We start from the raw sequence: 22,770 nt of genomic DNA, 5'->3' as shown, positions 1-22,770 counted from the left end.
CAATAGAAAACATTCATTTTAAATTGTAATAATATTACACAATATTACTGTTCCACTGTATTTTGATCAAATAAATGCAGCCTTGTTGAGAAGAAGAGAAAAAAAAAAGAAAAACACTTTTGAACAGTAGTGTATGTGAACAGACATTTTTCACTGTAGTGAGCATTTGATTGGACATGTGAGTTATCAGTATTTTTCTATTTATAAATTTACCCTCTCTTGGCCTCTTGGTTGGCTGAAGATTGCAATACACTTTCACATTACATAACATTATCTGTCATATAAAATATTAAAAGAGGTTTTTGGCTGTTAATTAATCACAGTAAAATATGCATGATGTCTAATAATGATCTGTAGCTGATACAAACATCTGATATTTCATTTTAATTTGACCCTAGGAGCACATGCTCCAGTTTTAATAGCCTTTCTCAGATGAAACGCAGTTTACACAGCTCTGATGTCTCTCACATACAGGCTATCTTTGTTTATTGCTGCAGATCAGTATGAGACAGTTCCAGGTTGTCAGGCATACGAGCGGCAGTCTGAGAAAGAGCAGCGAGCACTGATGGGCTGTCATAAACAGGAAGCCGAATCTAAATTCATTTCCTGCTGCTATGATCCTGCAGAAAGCCACCCAATGAAAGTCAAATGTTTGAGTGTTAGATAAGACGCAGACTGCGGGACAATCAAATTGATGCCACAATATAGTAAATAATGAAAGCCACAGCAAGAAATGGTTCGATGGAGAGTAACATTGCAGGAAAAATAAACAAGTACGGCTGATACATGTGAATGATGTAAAGAGTAGAAACTGGAACTTAACATTTTTTAGTTAAGACATAATGTCACAAATGATTTCTATTTCAAATAGATGCTGTTTTTTTTTTGTTTTATCTGTCGCAGAATGCTGAGAGTTACCACAGATTCCATAAAAAATGTTAAGCGGCACAGCTCTTTTCCCGGACGAGCCCCCAGTTGTTAACAATCGGGGGCTCATCTCGGATCTGAACCTGGAACCTTTCACACCCCCCCACAAGTTTGAAGCTGCTAATGAATGCTAATTTTGAAACTGCCATATTACAGACAAATTTGCAAGTGCTAGGAGTGGACAAATGAACTTCTAATTGTTTTATACAGACAAACAAACAAATGGTTGTTCAAGATGAGATGGACAATCCCTTAGTTGTGACAAAATTTTTAATTGTTCTCTGATATCTGCATATAAGGCATGTGGCTTAAGTAAAGGCAAAAATTCTCCAGAAACGGATTTGCATGTCCATTTACAACCCTAGGATTTGTCCCTAGAATTAAATGGTCTGATATTACCTTATTTGGAATTGTCATGAATAATAATGATGAGCTCTGCTCTGATTGGCTGTTTCACAGTGCGGCTCATTTTAGTAGCTCACAGAGCTACAGGGAGGAAAATATATATTTAATCAGGGAGCCACTATTCATATGCAGGGCATTTAAACTGGTTTCGAATGCACAATCACTTTTTACTTTCACTTTCAAGATTTGCGATCACACATGCTCTGTTTATACTACAGCGGCAGTTCTTACCACACATTTTACAAGATCAGATGGTTGTCAGTGGTGCCCAGGCTCTGTAAACTATTCGTCATTTCCTCAGTCACCTATCCTTACTCTGTTTATGTGGTAAGTCAGATCTTATGTACTGTAATTTAACAGGCTACAACTGCTAGCAAGCAGCTAACCATGTCCCTTTAGTGGCTTGCGTTATGTTATTAGAGCACGTTATTTGTTTTCTGTGCCTTTCTGAATACAGACACCAACCCATCCCTGCGCATCACATGCCCTGCATAGCCTGGAACATAACATTTATTTCCGTGATCTGACATTTTTGCTATTGTCCTTACTTGTTTCTGGTACATGCAAATGTTGGGGGCGTAACTATTAATGATCCTGACTATAACGTCACAGTCCGTGTTATGCTGAGATTCGCCTCTTTTTCAGTGGTCTTTTGCACAAACGAGATTTACATAGGAAGGAGGAAACTATGCCAAGGTAAATACAGTTTTCCATTCTATGGCCTTTAATGATAAGGAATAGTGTAGTGTACATATGTTAGAGAATAATTTCAGTGCTTATTAAACATCACGGCATACATGTTTGAGCACTATGAGGATGAGTAATTCGTCACTGAATTTGAAATAAATTAAGAGGTGTCTTTAAGCGCTCTGAGCGCTGCTGTGTTCGTGCATCTCACAGGTCCTGCCGTGACCACAGTCAGCCCGAGTATTATCAGACGCTTCTCTCCGTGTCGAGCGAGATGGAGAACTCGCTGATAGAAGCCTCTTGTCTTTCCACACACACTGAGTCTGTGAGGGAGTGTTCAGCCGGCCGGGCCCGATGCCAGCACAATCTCAGCCCACAACCAGCTTTTGATTAAACCACAAGGTTATCAGCTCTGATTCTCTGTCCTGCTCTCCTCTCTCATGGGCTGCTTCAGAAATATATGTTTTGCTCATGACTTAATAAAAGCTAGCCAAGCCTCTCTTGTATTCATCTACTATAAATATTCCTTGTTTGCACTCTCTCTCTCTCTCTCTCTCTCAAACTCTCTCTCCTACACAACTAATAGAGGACAAAATGGCTCTGTCATTTCATAGTGTTCAGAGTTTATCAGCCCTATTCTCTCTCTCTTTCTACTCTTGTCCATATGTCTTCTCAAGGTCCATAGGCGGAATTGCTTCCCTCTGAATTGTGTAACACTGGAAAATATTCATCAGAACAACAGTATCTCTTTCTCCGTGCCCACTCATTGAACCTTGAAATCAGAAAATTGTCCAGGCGGCCTTTCTTGAGAAACTTTCTAATGAAAGCATCCATTAATCACCAGAGTTCAGATATTAAAACGAAAAAGAGCCTCGATAATCAGAATTATCCTAGCTGAATATTTTCATCATCATTTAAAGCATTCTTGAAATGGCAAATCAAAATGTTCTTGATATTTGCACAAATGAGGGGTTACTCTACAGTCCAAACGTACTGCAAGTTTCTTTCAAAACTAACTCCCCAGCTTAAAGTATGATTTATTCTTTTCTATCCTTCTGAAATGCCAGGATTTGAAATTTGGAGAATCATAATGTCACAGTTTCCCCTTGACGTGCCCTTAACATGCATCATCTTTATATGTAATTAAAGGAGAAGTTCACTTCCAGAACAAACATTTACAGATATTTTACTCACCTCCTTGTCAACCAAGATGTTCATGCCTTTCTTTCTTTGAACTTCCAAAATACAATTTAATGCAGTTCCAAAAATGCAGTTCAAAATGCAGATTTTGAAGTTGGAGAAGAAAATGATATGGGTGTTTTTTGACCAACCTTAACTGTCTTTAACTGGAATACACAGAGTACATGCAGAGCTAGACAAGATGAGCATTTGAAGTTAAAAAAAAAAAAAAGGTATATAAATTGGAATTTATTATTATTATTTTTTTTTTTTAGAAAATAACTGATCGTTCTGCTAAATAAGAACCTTCTGCCTCGGCTGGGATCATTTAGAGCCCTTTGAAGCTGCATTTAAACTGCATTTTGGAAGTTCAAATTTGCGGGCACCATTGAAGTCCGCTATATGGAGAGAAATCCTAAAATGTTTTCCTCAAAAAGCATAATCTTCATGGAACATTATCTTTACTTAATATCCTAATGATTTTTGGCATAAAAGAAAAAAATCGATAATATACATTATAAAATAACCCTTTTAAAAACAGGCTGTGAGAAAGAGAAGGCATCAGGCCAGTGTTGTTTGAGCATGTAAATAATCCCATGTGTTAGCAGAATCCACATAATCAACAAACACTGACGCTTCCATCTGAATGTAGAATGTAAAGAGGTCTTTGTAATGGAACAGAAGATTTGAAATAAATTCAATTGCTCTGCAGTTAAACTGTGGCTCTGACACTACAGAATCTCAGGTGCTTATAAGATTATAGAATCATTAATCACAATGCTCACTATGGCAATAATATGAAAGGAAGTCCCACTTTCCAGTTAGAAAGTCAATAAATGTCCTTATGTTTCTTTAGAATCATGTTTCCTCATATAAGTTGGTAAATATGAAATAATGCATTTGTGGTTGTATTGTATAAAATGTAAATCGTATAAAATTTTACACGTTAACAATTATATTTTAAATATCATAATATTATATTCATGATATTTTAAAGAATTGTTGAGTTTTATAGACATACAGCTCATACAACATATTTTGCAATGTTTCTGCAAAGAAGTCTTTTCTTGCTCACAAAGGCTGCGTTTATTTGATCAAAGTACAGTAAAAATAGTAATACTGTGAAATATTATACCAATTCAAAATAACAGTTTTCTATACAAATATATTGTAAAGTGTAATTTATTGCTGTGATCAAAGCTGAATTTTCAGCATGATTATTTCAGTCTTCAGTGTCACATGACTCTTGAGAAACCATTGTAATATGTTGATTTGCTGCTCAAGAAACATTTCAAACAACATCAATGCTGATTTTTTATTTTTTATTTATTTTTTATATTGTCTTTTTTGTCACCCTTGATCAATTGAATGTGTCCTTGCTGAATAAAAGAATTAATATCTTTTGTGATTCCGTGAAGAAAATCATACAGGTTTGAAATGACATTAGGGAAGAGTAAATGACACTCTTTCCAATTCTGAGTGAACGATTCCTTGAAAACTGTATTTAGTTTTGTGTGCACTGTAAAATGTTGGCTGTAAAGCCAACATTTTCTCCGATAACCTGCAATATTTGAGGACACTAGAGTGAGTCAAGGCATTCAGAAACGTTGAGGAAAACACATATTGTGCTGTATATATGGTAAAGAGCCCTTGAATGTTACATGTTATTTGTACAGTTTTCTTGAAGTGTGAACTGTGTGAACAAGTCCTTCAAAGAAAGTCTCTTAAAACACTTTGCAACTTTGTTCGAAAAGAATTCAATGACTTCTCCAAGTTGCTATTGCATACACAAACTCTCTTCAGATATAACCTTACAGGCCTTCGAAGGACGACCATTTATAGGCAATCTACCTTCACAATAGCTCAAATTATCATTGAGAGCCGTTTGATTGAAACCTCTAAATCAGAATAATTGGCACATCATCTGGAGGACCAGCACTTACTGCTGCAGGAGCATTTTAGTGCATTTGAACCTTCATTTTAAAAGATGGAAAGGCTCATTTTCTGCCATGTCTAACAGAAGGGCTGCTCCAGCGCTGATTTGATGGTACAGGTATCTGTCATATGCATATGCGCTCACAGCAAATGAATTATTAAGCACTTGGCTATTAAACTAATTGCTTCTGTTACATCTGTGTGCAGTTTCACACTAACTGCCAGACATTTTTATTTCTTTTTCATTCTTTTTGTTAAGTGCCGCTATTAGGCAGCTCATATATGTCTTTACTTCTGTCTCTTTTTTATTACGTCCGTAAAAAATTACTTTTTTTGTATATTCAGTTCTTGGAGGTGCAAGTTAAAATACTCGGTTTCCCTGTTGGTTTTCTTATTCTCATTATATAAGTGTATATGCTTGCATAGAAAAAAAAAATGCAAAGAGCTTGTTTCTTTAGCATTTTAGTCATTTTGGTCAATGGTCATTATTTAGAGATTCTGGACCGCCGAATCGGATACTCTAGAGAGCAGTGTAATAAATTGCAATAGATTAGCTCTATTGGTAATTACTGTATGTTGGTTACGGTTGGCCACCACTGGCCTGTCCATCCTCTACTTCACTTTCTCTGTTTGTCCCAGTGCAATAGATGTGCCTAAATGTGCTTGTTTTCACAAGAATAAGCCGTGAAATGGGAGCCTTTAAATGGGATGAATATCATTATCATAGTGGGAGTACAGATGGGTGCATATTATTTCTAATATTCGCCGCTCCAGCTCATGAAATATGAATGTCTGCCAGTGCGGTTTGTAAAATGACTTTTCTCATTGTTTCATTTCCCCTCCAGACAGAGCTGATTTAGAAATTACCCTTTATATTCAAGTGAAGTACTACTGTATTTTATCCGATTTCTCTCGCTTTTCAGATCTGGCCTTTATTTTCAAAATATTTGAAGAGTATGTTAGTTACAGTATGTTTTATTTTCCCTTTGTCACTTTTACATTTGTGTTTGGTTTGTTTTATGAATGTTAAGCTTGTAAACTACGGAAAGTATCTTGATTTCCATATGCATGAAGAAAGCAGAATAGGAGGCAATGAAAAATGTACTGCATGACTTGCTACACTGATGACAGAAATAAACAGGACCACAAACAAAACGTTTCTTCTGATTATATTAACGTTTAACTATAAGTCATGCATGATTATTTTGTCATTGTTGAAATTAATTTGCAATTTGTTTAAGTTTTTCTGTGTTATCAATGTTTATTGAACTCATGTTGATGTCTGAGAAAGATGAATGCATACAAATTTACAGAATAGTTTTACAGTTTTTCAAAAAGGGGAATTATTCATTATTTATTCACTGTCATATAGACGTTTGTTTCCCTCTTTGAAAGAAAGAAAGAAGTCTATCTATCAATCAATCAATTGCAACTTTTGAGTTTTCAATTTACTTCTCACAAGTCAGGCTTTTTCTCTGCTCATAATTCTGTAAATGGTGCAAAATAACACAATTCTGAGGGGTAACTCAAAATTGCAAGATATAAACTTCAAAAAAAAAAAAAAAAAAAAAGCAATTGCTAGATATAAACTCAGAACTGTGATATAAAATATCAGAATTGATAAAAAAGAGTCACAATTATTTATTTTTTTTATTACTTTATTTTGTGGCAACGCTTCACGCTTCCGTACTCTCATGTAATTTTAACCCAATACATGACAATATTTTCCCCATTTGATATTTGAATTAATTTATATTTAAATATATTTGTTTTATCATACAACACTGTTTATGCCTCAGTGACTTTCACACACAAAAAAACAAAACAAACAAACAAAAAAAAACATAGTGCTAAAAATACTTTTAATTTTGATTTAAAATATAACATTGACATATTTTTTGTGAGATTCCCTTAACAATCCCTCTGTCCCAGAAGAGCTTTTCATTCTCGTATCCTCGGCTCTCATATCATTCTCATATCCTCAGCTCCTAGCATCACCTTCTGAGAGCTGAGTAGCTCTGTGATATCTTCCAAGATAGGAGCCATCTGATAGTGAAGGTGTCGGAGACAGAACCAGCTCTTACATGTCACTCTTCCCACTTGACTTGACTGTATATAGGACAAACTGTACTTTGAAAACCTTTTGTCTGGAGCGAATCCATGTTCCTGCAATAGTGCTGGGTGGCACATGGACATGTGGTTGATTTGCCAGAGGGATAAATGAACATAATCTGTCACTGTGTTGTGCTCTCTGCAGGGGAATGCAGCTGTCTGGAAGGTTATGCCCCTGACCCCGAGCATAAACATCTCTGCGTCCGCACTGATTGGGGCCGCAATGAAGGGTGAGTGCTGCAAACCGCTCTGTCAACGCCTCACAAATAGGCCGAACTAAAAGCCAGGACAGGAGGGAGATGAGGAGGGGGAAGAGAAAGACTGCAACACAGAGAGAGATACGATTCATCACCTCACCTCATGCCAAGTGTAGTAACTCCTCTTCCTGACTCTTGTGGCGCATGTTAATGAACTCACTCAACCAAACAGCTGGTCTAATAAATCGGCTGCAGAACTTTCAACCCAGACGTCGACTCCAGACTGAGACTTAAAAAAACGTGGGGCAGTGTTAGACTTGAAAATGACAACAGTCAGTGCTGGGTAGATTAATTGATAGTTAATTGTATTTTTAAATAAATATACTACACGATTTAAATTAATGTTAGGTCAAAAGTATTCTAAAAGTTATCGAAAACTACCTAAAAATACTACCAAAAAATTTGTAATGCATTGGTTACGTTACTAATTACAATTTCTGTCATGCAGTTTGAAATTAGTAACAGATTACAATTTGTGAAAAAATCTACTCTAGTAAAAAAGTCATATATTTAAAATGCATTTATTTTTGCACTAAGTATAATTCAAGTCTATTAACATATTTACTGACATATCGCTTGAGACTTACTGATATAAAAAATTGTGATCAGACTGAGTACTACTTGTGCACAATGCACTTTTTTTTTAATATTAAGCCTAAAATATGTTTTAATGTCACTATTGAAGAGGATTGTATGATCTTTAAATAATACCGGCCTTCAAATGTGAAATATTTAAAATGTGCCTAAAGTATACTTGCAATAGTTTACTTTAGCACAATCAAATATACTTAACCCCTGTCACCTGTCCCCTCAGTGGGATGCCTGTTTACTTCACCATATTACAAATAAATCCTAATCTGATCATGACAAACTATGTATCATTTGAAAGGTCTAAGACTCCTAAATAGATATTTTACCATATTTTTGTGTTACAAATTATGTAAAGTAATATATTAATATATGTCAAGAGTGTTCCTCAAAAATCTACACCATAACAGGAGTTCTGACCTTTGTCACAAAAGACTTTCTTCGTTGCCTTTTTCCCTATCACGCTTTAGAAATCATAAAAAATGATATATTAGTTGAAAACTTAAAATCTCAAAATTAATCATTTGAAAACCATTTTAGAATCAGACATTGCATTACCATGGAAAATGTACATCAAAATCATATTACAAAATGTTTTCATTCATGAATTATAAAAATTTAAGTTTGCATTTTTACATCTGTGTTCAAAAATGGGAGTGACAGTAAAGGGTTAAGTACTTAGTTGGACTTCATGTCTTCATACTTTGCATTATGTACAAAATTACTTGTTCAAATTTAACAGACTTAAAATATACCAGTTTAGTACACAAAATATACAACTGCAGGGTATTTTTATTAAGTACATAATATGTAAGTATATTTGTAGTATACTTAGCATGAAATAAATGTATTTTAAATACATTTTAGTATATTTACTTTTCTCTAGGGTACCTAGCACTAGCAACTGGATAGCAACACTGTAGCATCCTAGTGGTTAGTTTTGCACCTAATTACTATCCAGTTGTCTTTAGTTGCCACCTACTAGCAACACCCTCGAACACTGCAACATCCTAGTGTCATAATAGACTTTTTTTGCCACTTCATATAAGCACCTTTGACATTTTCTTAAAAAATATGAAACCCTAATTCAGGGATGTGTTATTCTAACCCTGGTTGGCCACCTTCCTGCAGAGTTTAGCTGGAACATCTTAAGTTTCTAGTAATCCTGAAGACCCTGATTAGCTGGATTATTTATTTATGGTTATAGCTAAAATCTTAGGACACTGGCCCTTCAGGACTAGGACTTGACCCCCTTGCTTTAATTAATTACTCTTACTATTATTATTTTTCTTTTTTTTTTAAGCTAAAACCCTTAGCATTTATACTCACAAAGCCTTTTTGTGTGTCCGTCCCACAGTCCGTGGCCTTACTCAAACCTGGAAAAAGGTTACGACCTTGTCACAGGAGAACAGGCTCCAGAGAAGATTTTCAGGTAAGAACCAGATCTCCCCACCTGTCTGTCCTCCAAAAGAAGGTCCCATGCAGAACACGACAGTCCCCGGGGTGTCCCGGTCCAGGCAGGTCCTCCCTGCCTGCTGTCAGTCGCCCTCATACTGAACACAGGACTTCACAGATTGCCTGCGGGGCAGCACTGTGGGTTTCCTGGTAGAATTTGCCCTAGGCATGTTCCACCTGAAAGAGGAGGGAGTTTTACCGGAGCCCTGGGCCTCTTTCTGTTTTAAAGCAGGGTCTAGGGCCACTGTGAGTGTTTAGCAGCTCCATATTTATTTTTCATGTGCTAGAGAAAATGGTGGCGATAGAAAGGGAATGAGGACAGGTCACAAACCACAGCCCGTCACTTTGGATTTCTCGATGTTTCTGTCCTGCAGGCTTGACAGTCTGAAAAGCTTCTGCCCTTAAAATATCTGATGTAACTCGTCACATGGATTGCAGCAAGCTTGAATGCAGTCTGAATGATGCATGTTGGTATTTCTAACCAAGCTCAACGCTAAATCTGAAATACAGGTACATTTCGCTGGACTTAAGACCAACAGTCTTAACAAAAGCAAACATGAGAACATGGTTGAAGAAACCATGCCATTTCAGTTTTCTTCTACAAGTATTTGATCTCTTTTATCACACACAAGCGCTTCATATCACAAGTGCAGTGCTGTACCGGGGGTGCTTCCGAGCAAGTTTACTATGTCAGAAAAGCCATACATGTGCAGCTGGTTGTGATGCAAACATCAAAATGTATAAATTTAAACATCATCAATTATGATGAAAGTGTTTTGAATTTATGATAACATAGAAGCAAAAGTTGTTGGTCTTCTACTGCCTGTAATGTTCATTTCAGCTAGAAGCTGCAGCAAAATGTATGTATGAAATGTAGGCAGAGTCACATAGTTCCATTTTTTTTTTTTCATTTAAAGTTATTTACACATAAAAGTGAGACATGTCCCAGACATGTCAAGATGAGGGAAAAAAAAAAAAAAAAAAAAACTTTTTTGAAAAAAAAAGTTGTCTATGTTTGTTGAATATTTATGATTATCCAAAAGTCATTAATACATTTATTTCATGTATAAACCATAATTTACTTGAATTTTCTGCATATAGTGATATATACAATTACCGTAATATAAAATGACTCATAACATGAAATAGGATTTTGTCATGCATTCCACCCATATACTGTAGTTTCTGCCGTTTCAACTAAAAAAAAAAATGGGTTTTTTTACGCTGGACGATTACCTGATGTAATGACAATATCTCACTTTGATTCTCCCTGTTAAACTCGTGTCTCTTGTTAATTAAACACAAAAATATATTCCATTATTTCTCTCATTTTCAGACTACAAGCCTGCAGCAGATTTTTTTTCCTCTTTAGGTCTAAATGCAAAGGTGAAAATAAATGAAATTTATATCATCCATTCACTCTCTTCTTACTCGCCCAAGCTGTCATCACTCTTAACCACCTAACCATTTAGTTCAGCTGGCAGCGGTTGACTGATAGTGGACTGAGGAAAGCAATCGATGCCCTCTGAAGTGTCAATTGATGGGCCGGAGCAAGGCCTGGGCTATCGCTGTCTTATTTATGAGTGGAAGTATGCATTGATCCAGAGTAATTCAGATGTGCTTGTCTATATCCAAGGTCAGCGACCGGCCAGGCTCAGACGTGAGCTTTATTGCGGTGGAGCCGCATGTGGTCGTACAACCTGTGTCCGTGTTATCAAACTAATTTAATTCACAGAATATGGATTCATTGGCTAAATGAATAGTATATTATCTTAATTATTTCAGCTCTTCAGTTACATTGACAAAATAATGATAATGAGTGCTAATTAACACATGGTTGTAGGTAGACTCCAACACAATGTGTGCCAATGATGTGTGTCACATGTGTCATAATGCTTTTCAAATGTTTTGTCATAGACAAAACATCATGGTAGTCTGCAGTCTCTTCCTGCAATGTTTTTGTTTGTTTGTTTGTTTATTAACTACATTGGTATGAGTAAATAATGAGAAGATTTTCAGTCACACTTTATTTTAAGGTCTAGTTCTCACTATTAACAAACCATTAACTATGGCTTTTGCTTCAGTAAACTCCTAATTTGCTGCTTATTGGTTGCTTATTATTTTCAATAAAAATAAATATAGAGAAATCAGAAACGGTTTGATTTTCATTTTTTCGTTTTGTTTAAGAAGCGGAAAAACAAAAATGTAGCCAGATTGTTCGTATTTTTGTTCATGGGTAAAAATTAGATTATGTTTTAATATTTGTTTCGACTGTTTCATCATTCATTCACTCATTTTTTGATTTAATATTGAAAATAGAAAATTGAGAAAACGGCTCCTTTTTTTTTTTTTTTTCCCAAAAAAACGAAAAGCAAGAATTCAGCTTAATTTTTCGTTTTTCGTTCAGGGGTAGAAAAATGAATAAACAACTTGAAAATGCGATTTTGACACATGGGCGGGAATTAAACGCCCCTTTCTCCTGATTGGCCAGCTGACGATCGAACCATGTTCTTCTTTTGTTTCACGTGGCAGAATACTAGTCCTCTGGTGCTGCAGTTGTATGGGTTCTTAACGTGTTTATCGCAACTGTGTATGAATTGTTAAATGTATACAAATCAAAATATACATTTTACCATACAACTATAAATGACAGTATTATTTCCCCTGCTGAGGTAAAAATCCAAGTGAACATCAATTAATATTCAATATTAATTAAATAAACTCAGCAAAAACAAAGTTATGACTGCTTCATATTTCCTGTACACTTACTTAATACTGGTCTGCGCTTGACTGTTGTCGCGTTTGTCTGCTTCTTTAGATTACTGATTTTATTGGATCTGTGTGAACTAGGGTAACTACTAAATTTTAAACACATTTTAAATGAACAAAAAAGCATTCTTAAATGAACTATTATTTATAAGCTGTTTCCTTCTGGGGCCTGAAATGGGGAGATTTTTGTCGGTAAACGATATTTTTTTGCTGTATGTGTTTTTATGCTGGTACCTTGATTGATCTTGGGCTGTCATAGATGAATAAATATGACACTAAAACTGCCAGTAGGTGTATATAGGATTAGTGATGTAGAATATGGTCATGCAGAATGTGTGCTTTATAAGTACTAATAAACAGCCAATGTGTTAATAATAGGCATGCTAATAAGTAACTAGTTAATAGTGAGAATTGTTCCCCATACTAAAGTGTTACCAAATTTTCTTTTTTTTAGGTGAATGTTACATTAAGATTCTAGACAATGCAACTGTAATCTGCATTACAAATACAAAGAGGGATTTTACTCCAGTTTTTATTATAATTGAAGTTTTATTTGTTTGTTTATTATAATTTTATTTGAATTGTAGTTTCAGGTTCTGAATTGACAGGTTCTGAAATTAAGAGTGTGACTACACTTAAGTCTTTTCATTTTGAAGAATGAGACAAATCCTATTTTCCATTATACAACCGCTTTGACATTTTCTTTATTGGATCGTTTCCACAGACTTGCGGTGTATTTTACCATTGTCTTCAAAGTTATTATATTTATTAAACCCCTTTGGATATTAGCACACAACTACTAGTTTGAAGGTCTTTATTTGTGCATGCTATGGAGAACAGATCTTCTCCTCTCTCCGTCAGTCTGGTTTTCTTGTAATAAGCAGCCGTCTTTATTCCAGCATGTTCCACAGGGTCATTGAAATTCAGCTGACGTGATCCACTCTTGTGTCGATGTCCCTCACACTGCAGGTCATCCTACAGTCTGGGTCAAGGCCTTTGGCTGCCAGTCAGCAAGAGCTTTGTGGTTCCTCCGGTGGAGCTGTCAATCAACCCTATAGCCAGCTGTAAGACGGACGTGTTGGTTACAGAGGACCCTGGAGAAGTGCGGTAAGTTAATCACAGCTCAGCTCAACAAGCCCACCTGTGTGCTTCAATACATTCTACACTGAAAATGGCTATCATGAGACAGAAATGTGCTGCTGGTGGTAATTGTAATTCATTAAGCCTGGTCTGGATCTGTGTCTGTGAACACGTTTATTAGGGATGTTTCATTGTGTCCTTGACCCAGCCAACATATTGTTATTGCACAAACTGACTTGCTTTTTTCCCCTTCAAAATCTCTGATCTCAGGATTTTTAAATAGGCTTCCAAAAAACATGTTAGACTGTAAGTGGATGAACTCATAGTTGTTGTTGGTGGTGGTGCGCTAAGATTGTTTCCTCCAGTAAATCTCTGTGCTAAGTGAAGTGAGATGTTCAGTTATTAATAGATTTCTCAGAGCCCTTTATCTGACATGGCTCTTTCTTTCTGATAGCCGCACAGCTGCTGTTGGCTGAAATGTCCTCAGGGAAACAAGCTATTTACAGTATTACTTTTTCACAACCAAGCTGTTTTCGTCATTATTGCAATCCCAACATATGCCAAGCTGTTCTTACGGTGTCAGCATATACTCTAATATTAATCAGGTATAGACTAAGAGCAGGGGTTTCATGCACCTATTCATTTGTGTGTTTAAGCACCAGTGACAGCTAGTCTGGTGTTACAGTGGTGGTTTCTGTTTCTGTTTACCTAACACACATGCACACATACAGTTTTATCAAAATGTTATTTGTTTTTACATTGCGACCATTTAAAATTATATATGTCTGTATATTATTAAAATAATAGCAATAAACCAAGCAAAACTGCAGCTGAACTTGACAGGCAGTTTTTCACCATGCATTTCTGAGGTATAGAAATAGAAACTTAAATATAATAGTTAAGTTTTAAGCAAAGTGACTTTTGTAAAAAAAAAAAAAAAAAAAAAAAAAAAGAAATACACTTTAGCATACTTCAGCAAAAAATGTTTTTTTATGGAAATAATATACCAAAGAATATGTATGAGTGTGAATTGAAAGTAATGTCATTTTATTTACAATTAAATAAAAATGTATTGCAGTTAATGAAATGAAATGAAAGGAGTTTTTTTTTTCCTGCTTACAGACATCTTTATAGTAATTTAATAATTACTTCTTATTGATTTTATGAAATATGCTTATAGTGCACTGCTTAATGTACTGACAAACATGTATGATAAACTAAAATATACTTTAATGTCATTTGCATATCATATATTGGTAACAATTTATGATAAGGTGTCATTTGCTAACATTAGTTAATTAAATAACTAACATAAATGAACAATGAACAATACATTCATTACACCATGTATTAATCTTTGCTAATGTTAGTTAATAAAAATACAGTTCATTGTTTGTTCTTGTTAGTTTACAGTGCATTAACTAATGTTAACAAACACAACTTTTGATTTTAATAATACATTAGTAAATGCTGAAATTAACATGAATTAAGATTAATAAATGCTGTAGAAGTATTGTTTATTCTTAGTTCATGTTAACTAATGAACCTTAATGTGGTGTTACCCTTATATTTAGATATATTTGCAATACATTTGTAATTATGAAGTTGCAATTCAGTACTTAGTATTTAAATAGTAAGTTTAAATAGTATGTATATTGTATATTAACTCAAAATGTAATATCAAATAACACACTACAGTTAAAATTATAATCTTTACTTGTGCTTTAATATATTAGTCAACATCAAAATAAGTGTGCTTTTTTAAAGCATGACAAAATATTTTTAAAACAATTTAAAATCTAACGTTTGTTGTGACATCATTACAAAGTTCACTTTTTACATGTATTTTATATTATTTTAAATGTATATTATCCAATTATTCAATACAATTAAGGGCACTTATTTTTTTCTACTTAAAGCAAATGATCCACTATTTACAGCTTTTAAAAAAATAAAATAAAAGTAATCATGCAACTTAGTGCAAGTCGCTTTTAAAAATTATGAGGGAGCACTGAATGGTCATGATGCTTTGGACTAAGAGTGTGAAGGCACAGGAAATTTATATCCTGACATGTTACAATAAATGCATTTTCTTTTTCTTTTATTTTTAATTTGACAATAAATTTGTACTTAAAAGCCTGCCAGTGAAGGAATTATGTTGTCGGTTGCAAGTACATTACAGAAAATTTAAGCAGTTCTGGCACACTGGAGTATTATCTTTGCCAAATAAGTGAAGCAGTCTGAATGTTGTTTAATCTTGTACCACAGTTGTACCTTCCATTTTGTGTCCAGAAATAAGATTATATTCCTTTCACAGAAAACACCTTCTCTCATTTCCTTCCTCATACGCTTAGATCATTTCTGAGCTCTGATGATGAATAGCATTCATTAACATTTCAATTTCATCCCAGAATGAGGTGGCCATGTCTCTGGCCTTTGGGAAGTAGGGACAGTAACCTGCAATCTCTTGTACTTGGGTTCCTCCAGAATGGAAATGAAGCTGGCTTTGCACCACAGGTGTTAGCATGTGCAGTGCCATGTTTCCTGATACTCCAGAGGTTATCAACGTCCCGAATGGAGTGACGCCTCACAGCGCTTGGGAAAGTAAACACTCCTAATCTCCTTTATGCTACTCGCTTAATACAGCTGTCAGCTGAGGCAGAGGTCGTACGAGCCTTGCAAATAAACCCAACCTTCAAGCTTTAAGTGTCGCCTTCAAAAGACGAACTCTAATTTAAGAAGATGCAAGCTACTTTTAATTTGAAGTAGCTAAGATCCACTTCAAACAAATAGTGAGCTACACTAAGCCATTAACAGCGGGGGACTTTTTTATTGACTTTTAGATTGTACTATCCTAGATAGATAGACAGATAGATAGATAGATAGATAGATAGATATTATAACAAAACACTTTTTTCTACAGTACTGTGCAAAAGTCTTAGGCCACTAGTATTTTCACCAGCTAAAAAATGGTTTAAAGTCAGTTATTTCTATCTTTTGCTGTAGTGTGTCAGTAGGAAACATCAGTTTACATTTCCAAACATTCTGTTCGCCATTAATTGTAATAATCCAGTGAGATTTTTGTTTGCACAGGCAGTCTGACAACAGCCAGTGCTTCACATAGAGATCTGATCTCACCATCATCCAGTCTTCCTGGAATGACATGAAGAAACAGAATAACTGAAACAGACTAAATCCAGAAGAAGTTTCAACATCTCCAAGATGTTTCAAATAACCTACCTGCAAAGCTACCTGAAAAACTCTGCACAAGTGCACGTAGGGCAAAAGCTACTTTAAATGCAAAGGATGGTCACATCAAATGCTTATTTATTTCAGTTAATAGAAGTTCATTGATAAAGAAAATCTATTTGACATTGTTTTTGACAGCATCCTCATTTTATGTGCCTAACTGTCTAAAAATTTTAACAGTACTGTAGCTTTGTAGGTGTAGGTCTCTTAAAGCATCTTGGAGATGTTGCCACAGTTCTTCTGGATTTAGTCTGTCTCCGTTTTTTCTGTTTCTTAAGACAGACTGGATTGAATGATGAAGAGATCAGATCTCTGTTTGCACAAGGAGTCTGTCTGACAACAGCCTGTGCTCCATACAAAAATCTCACTGGATTATTACAATTAATGAATGAATGTTTAGAAATGTAAACTAATATTTCCTACTGACACACTACAGCAAAAGACCGAGTTTAACTGACTTTAAACCATTTTTTAGCTGATGAAAATACTAGTGGCCTAACACTTTTGCACAGTACTGTATATATATATATATATATACTAGACACTATATATTAACACTAAATACAAAACAAAACAAAAACAAAGCAAGACACCCTATTTATTATGACAAAGCAGTAGCACTGCAATCAATATTTCACCGTTAAAGTCCTGAAATGCCATGCAGGAGCAACAAACTGTGAATTGTTGAAGCAATAACAAGCAGCACATTATATTTCACAAGTCTATTAGCTATTTTTGTCCACAAAAACATACTGTTTCAAAAGAGGTTCATCAAGTGTGTGGTCTTTAAATCTGAAGCTCAGTAATGAGCTTTTAAATTTGAAAGTCTTTATACAATAAATCATTAATAAATAGTAGTAGTAGTAGTAGTAGTAGTAGTAGTAGTAGTGTTATTGCATATAAGGCATGTAATAAGCTTGTTTTTCTCTCTCGTGCATACTGTATTTCACACAGCATTGTTTTCTCTATGTTTCTCTTTAATGAATGAGTATTTGAAGTGTTTAAGTGTGGAAAAAGCAGCCCTAGTTCAATCAAACTCTAACTTTACAGCATATGTACATTCAGACTTGCTGAGTTAAGGTTGTGAATGATTTATTAAGCTTAATTAGTACTTAACATCATGGCAGGGACAAAATAATAACTTTGAGGACGGAAACACACATTTTATGAGTGATTAGTGGAGTTTCAGAGGAATACATTATATCAGTGTAATGTATCTGGAAAATAATTAGTTGCTGCTGTGCAGGAAATGTCTGTCACATCACACACAGCACAATGAATAATGAGCTCCTCTTAATTATGCAAATGATATTCAGAGGGAAGACCCATGAGTGAAGGCTGCCGACTGGAGCCCAGCTAAAAACAAAACAGCATTCAGCTAATGAAAGACAAGCAAATGCATGCACTATACTCTTATTATTATGGTGTTATGTTTTTTTTTTTTTTTTTTTTCCTCCTGTTTATCTGGCTCTTTGTCCCAGTAATGTCAATATTGGCTTCAGACGTTACTGACACGCACTGGCCTGAGGCAATAAGGTAGAAATGTATTTAGAAAGAAAGAAAGAAAGAAAGAAAGAGGAAAAAAAATAAATATAAATGTTATAAAGTTTGCAAACTTTAAGGTCCTTATAGCTTTCTTAATCCAAGAGTCTCTGATATTGCCAATGATTGCCTTCTTTACAGCAATTTTAACTCAGTCAATGAAAACCTAAAGTTGAACTCAGACTGGCAGAGTGCGAGTCAGACTTTCAACCCTTGAGCGTCTGAGAGCTTGAACCTAACCGTAAAGACACACTCTGGAGATTAGATGCAATACAATTTAATATAAAAGTTCAAGCAAAGAAGGGGGAACAAAAATCCACAGATGTAGCAAGAGACTGAAGAAGACAATCCCCAGTTAACAAAAACAGGGCAAAAAGTCCTAAGTTCAAAAAGCAAAAGCTCCAGAGGAGTAATCCCACAAAATAATGCAAAATAAGATATAAATCCAAGAGACAAAAGACAACAAACACTTCTGCGAAGGTTTACATAAGCAGATGGCTTCAGAACAACTAAACAGCAAGCAAAGAAACCTTGAGACAGACCAAAATAAATAAATACTCTCAAAATAAATGAGAGAAAGGTGAAATCAGTACACACTAATTACAAGTAATGAGGGCACAGTGAGGACCTCCAGAGGCCAAAACACAACACAGATACTGACAGATGGGTCTGTTATTTTAGCAGGATTGATATAATTTAAATCAGTTATGTGTTTATTTTTATATTTTCCATTTTCATTTTATGTCAAGTTTTAGTAATTGTTTTGTTTGTTGTTTTGTTGTTTCATTCATTCATTCATTCATTCATTCATTTCTAGTTTTAGTTATTTTAGTGCATGAAGTTAAGCTAAATTAAATAGAGAAATGTTGCAGTGTCAACTTAGCTGAATTTATTTATTTTTCATCCATTTTCATTCATTCATTCATTATTATCATTATTGTTTTCAATAATGTTATTTTTATTAAGTTATGTTATATTTTAGTTTTTTTTAGTTAATGTTTATTTTATTGTTTTATTATTATTTATTTCAGTTTCAGTTTAAGTTGACTATAACAACCCTACTGAGCACTAAATGCTCAATGATAAATTCAGATTATTTAATATTCACTGATCATTGATAAGTTTCTGTCCCTTACACCACATTATACCAGAATAGTTGCAATGCCCATGTACCTCTCAGTCTCGAACTACATGGGTGCATGATGGATGTTGTTGGATTTAATCTTTTTTTTTTTTTTTTTTTTTTTGCATGTAGTTTAGCGGTTGGTGTGGTTGCAGTGGCTGGATTGTTGCGCTGTGTCCTGACCGCAATAAGTTCTTTGTCTGTGACTGATGTGTGTTCACGCTCAATGCTTGATGCCGCTGTGTTTATTCACAATCTGTGTATGAGAACTGCGGGTCATTGCGGGTTGTATCCTCCAGCAGGAAAGACGTGCCTAGACATTTTATTTTTTTAAGTCACACTCATGCTGTTTGGACTGATGGAGTTATACTGTTAAAATATTTCATATGACTATAACTTTTCTGTGTGATTTTGAACTCAAATTGCAGAATTTGGGCCATGTTTAAATATGTTTTATTCATTAAAAAAAAATAATAAATAATAATGATAATAATAATAATAATAAAACAGTGAATTGGTTAAGTGAATGATCCAATGATGTACTATTAAAACAGTTACATACTGGCATAACTAAACAGCTTGCAGAAAAGATTGCTGATAAACCCCCACCATTAGTACATACAGACAACTTGTCTACTGCTTTACTAGCCTATATTTCTCATTGGTCAGCAGACCTTTAACACATTAACAACAACGACAGTAATGACCAAGACCAACAGTAAGACATGGGCTTTAAAAGTGACAACAACAGCATAAAGAAAAGCAGCAAAGAGTCAAAAAATAAACACTAATGTGTATAATTTGTGCATGTCACAGTGCATTGCTGAGATATGGAGTACTTATGACTTTATGGCTATTCTTATTGTTTAATGCACTTTTAGATTGCATAAATACAAATATTCTTAATGCATGAGTTTTGTGATGTTTTCCCTTGAATAATTTGACAAACAGTTGGTGGGAATATGAACAATTATTTTCTTCACATTAACCAAAGTAGCTTATTTTTACTTGTTTGCATTTTAATGTGTTTTTGAGGTGTTGTGTTTGTATCTGTAGTCCAGATTTAAATGATTAGGAAAATAAATTATTAATATTTTTTTTTTTTTCTTTTTCATGTTGCTATTCCATATCTTTACTGATGTTTTGACTTCTAAACTATTTGTGAATTCTTTTAGTGTCAAGACACTTCAAAACTAACTTTTTTTAATAAATGCCATTTGCCCGTTATCTCCCATAGTTCCATAGTTTATTGCCAAGGGAAACATAAGGGAATAATGGCAACATTTAAAGGTTAAAACCAAATATATTACTTTCACAGTTTATGGATAATGAATGAAAGCATGAGACCGCTTCAGCAGTATTTGCCAAATTGTGTTAAAGTGAATAGGCTTAAAACCAATGGATCTGTCCCAAAAACTTTGTTAATTTCTAGCCTGTGTAATTACCAGCCGAGCATATTAGAGTATGTGAGAATCTTGGCATTTAAAACCCAGACGGTGATTGAATGTTTGCAGTTTGTGTGACCCCACATTACCCCCACCACTGAGCATGATTTTGTAATCACAAACCATAGAAAGAGAAAGAAAGAGTAACCATCCCACCAGACCCCCCCAAGTGAAAGGTGTGTAAATGGTAACAGAATTGTCATTTTTGGGTGAACTATTCCTTTATATCTTTTTTTTTTTGTAACTTTTTTTTCCCTCCACCAGGCAGATGATAAAATAGCCATCAAAATCCCATAAAGCCAATCCATATGTATAGCATAAAATTAATATGAACAGTATTTCAGTTTAAATTGATTTTGGTGACCTACATCAGAGCTTTGTCGAGGCCTTTGTAAAATAAAAAGAAGTCTTTGCTCATTTCAGCTCTTTGTGATATACAATAAGGCTTTGGGATCAATACTCATCTGCAATAGGCCCATGACAAAGCACTGAATTCTTGTATTACCACAAGCCTATCTATTGGAATCTCTATTGTCAGTGTGATTCATATGTCAACAAGCGAACTTCAATCGCTGAAAGTCTGCTGCAGGTTTTAGGTGAGTCATAGATTTTTACAGCGCTGTTTATAGAAGCTGATCCCACATGATTTAGACCCTGCTTTTAAGAGACTCAAGCTGTCTGAGGTCACGTTTTCCCTAGACGTCCACAGGCAGACGTGCCATTAGCGTCGCGGTGAGTCCTGTCCTTCCGCGGACTCCACAGGTCCACTTCAGTCCACCCTGAAGAGCTGCACTATCCCAAACACTCCATAAATCCCCCAATCAATTCCACTCCAGGCATCTCCAACTGTGCTCAAAGCCCATTGTACTGTCAATACGAAACTGTCAATAAGCTGAGAGGGCGAGCGACAGCCACGGTGCTTTTGATGAATGGTGCATTCGATGCAAGCAAGCAAACTGAACATTACCACAAGCTAATGTCCTCCACACAGTGCAGATCATTCATCCTGTCATACTTCATATGCGGTGCCAAACATACAGCCACTTTTAGGATTGTTGACTTTTTAAAAGGATATCGATAACACTTTATGATCGGGTTGTATTAGTTAATGTTAGGTAATGCATTAGTTAAGATGAACTAACAGCAACATTGCATCTGTTCATCATTACTTAATCTGTGTTAACATTAATCTACGCATATACTATTACCATGTCTCACAATGGACCAGCCAGTCAGGTCACTGTCCTCATCACTGTCCTCCAGAACAGCGTTTCCCAACTCCAGTCCTCGATGTAATATATATATATATTACATCTACATTCGCATTGTGTAAGTGTGTGTGTGTGTGTGTGTGTGTGTGTGTGTGTGTGACAGCCTGATGTTTATTTTTTTAATTATATATAAGCTATATGTGCTTACCACTGTAACAGAAGAAAGGAAAATGGTCAAAGCATCTCTCATCTGTTCACTGGCCAAAGTATTTTAAAGACACAGTTCTGCAGTGTTGAGCTCCCAGCTGTCCTGGGATACTTAAACCATTATCTGGTTGTGGATCACGACTGCCAATATGTGAAAGAAGAGTTGCTCTGATCCAACCAGAGTCTGTTTCTGTGCAGACCAATCCATACATCATAACCAAAATTTCCATAGACCGTAATGGTCTGTGTGTTGAATGTGTTGAAGTTCCGCCTCACTTCTCACACTGACCAGGTCTGTGTATTTCCCTCTGCAGAGCTTCAGTCCAGGTCTTATGTTCAGTTACCAGAACATACTTCTGAGAGGAATTTTCTTTGTTAAAATAAAACATGATTAAAAAAAAAAAAAAAAAAAAAAAATATATATATATATATATATATTGCCCATCAATTAAAATGAACACATTTACAACTAAAATCATGTATGTTTATATAATTTTATGAATAGAGTATTATGTAAGACATGCTTCGGATATTCTATTCAGATATCATATTGCTGACAGTCATTTGCTTTTGCTTAACTGACAGGAAGCTCAGTTTGT

General features: G+C 35.0%; 1 protein-coding gene across 1 annotated transcript in view; it reads left to right on the top strand.

Annotated features, from left to right (window-relative positions):
• The window catches only part of LOC127165710 (astrotactin-2-like), a 565,932-nt gene that overhangs the window by 300,971 nt on the left and 242,191 nt on the right, over positions 1–22,770 (top strand). The window contains 3 exon segments of the mRNA XM_051110581.1: positions 7,391–7,475; positions 9,448–9,522; positions 13,284–13,421. Coding sequence (XP_050966538.1) covers positions 7,391–7,475; positions 9,448–9,522; positions 13,284–13,421 — 298 coding nt within the window.

The sequence above is a fragment of the Labeo rohita genome, chromosome 5 (genome assembly GCF_022985175.1).
Source record: "Labeo rohita strain BAU-BD-2019 chromosome 5, IGBB_LRoh.1.0, whole genome shotgun sequence".
NCBI lineage: Eukaryota > Metazoa > Chordata > Actinopteri > Cypriniformes > Cyprinidae > Labeo > Labeo rohita.
Note: the sequence above shows the minus strand (reverse complement) of the source record. Positions and strands in the feature narration are given on the sequence as shown.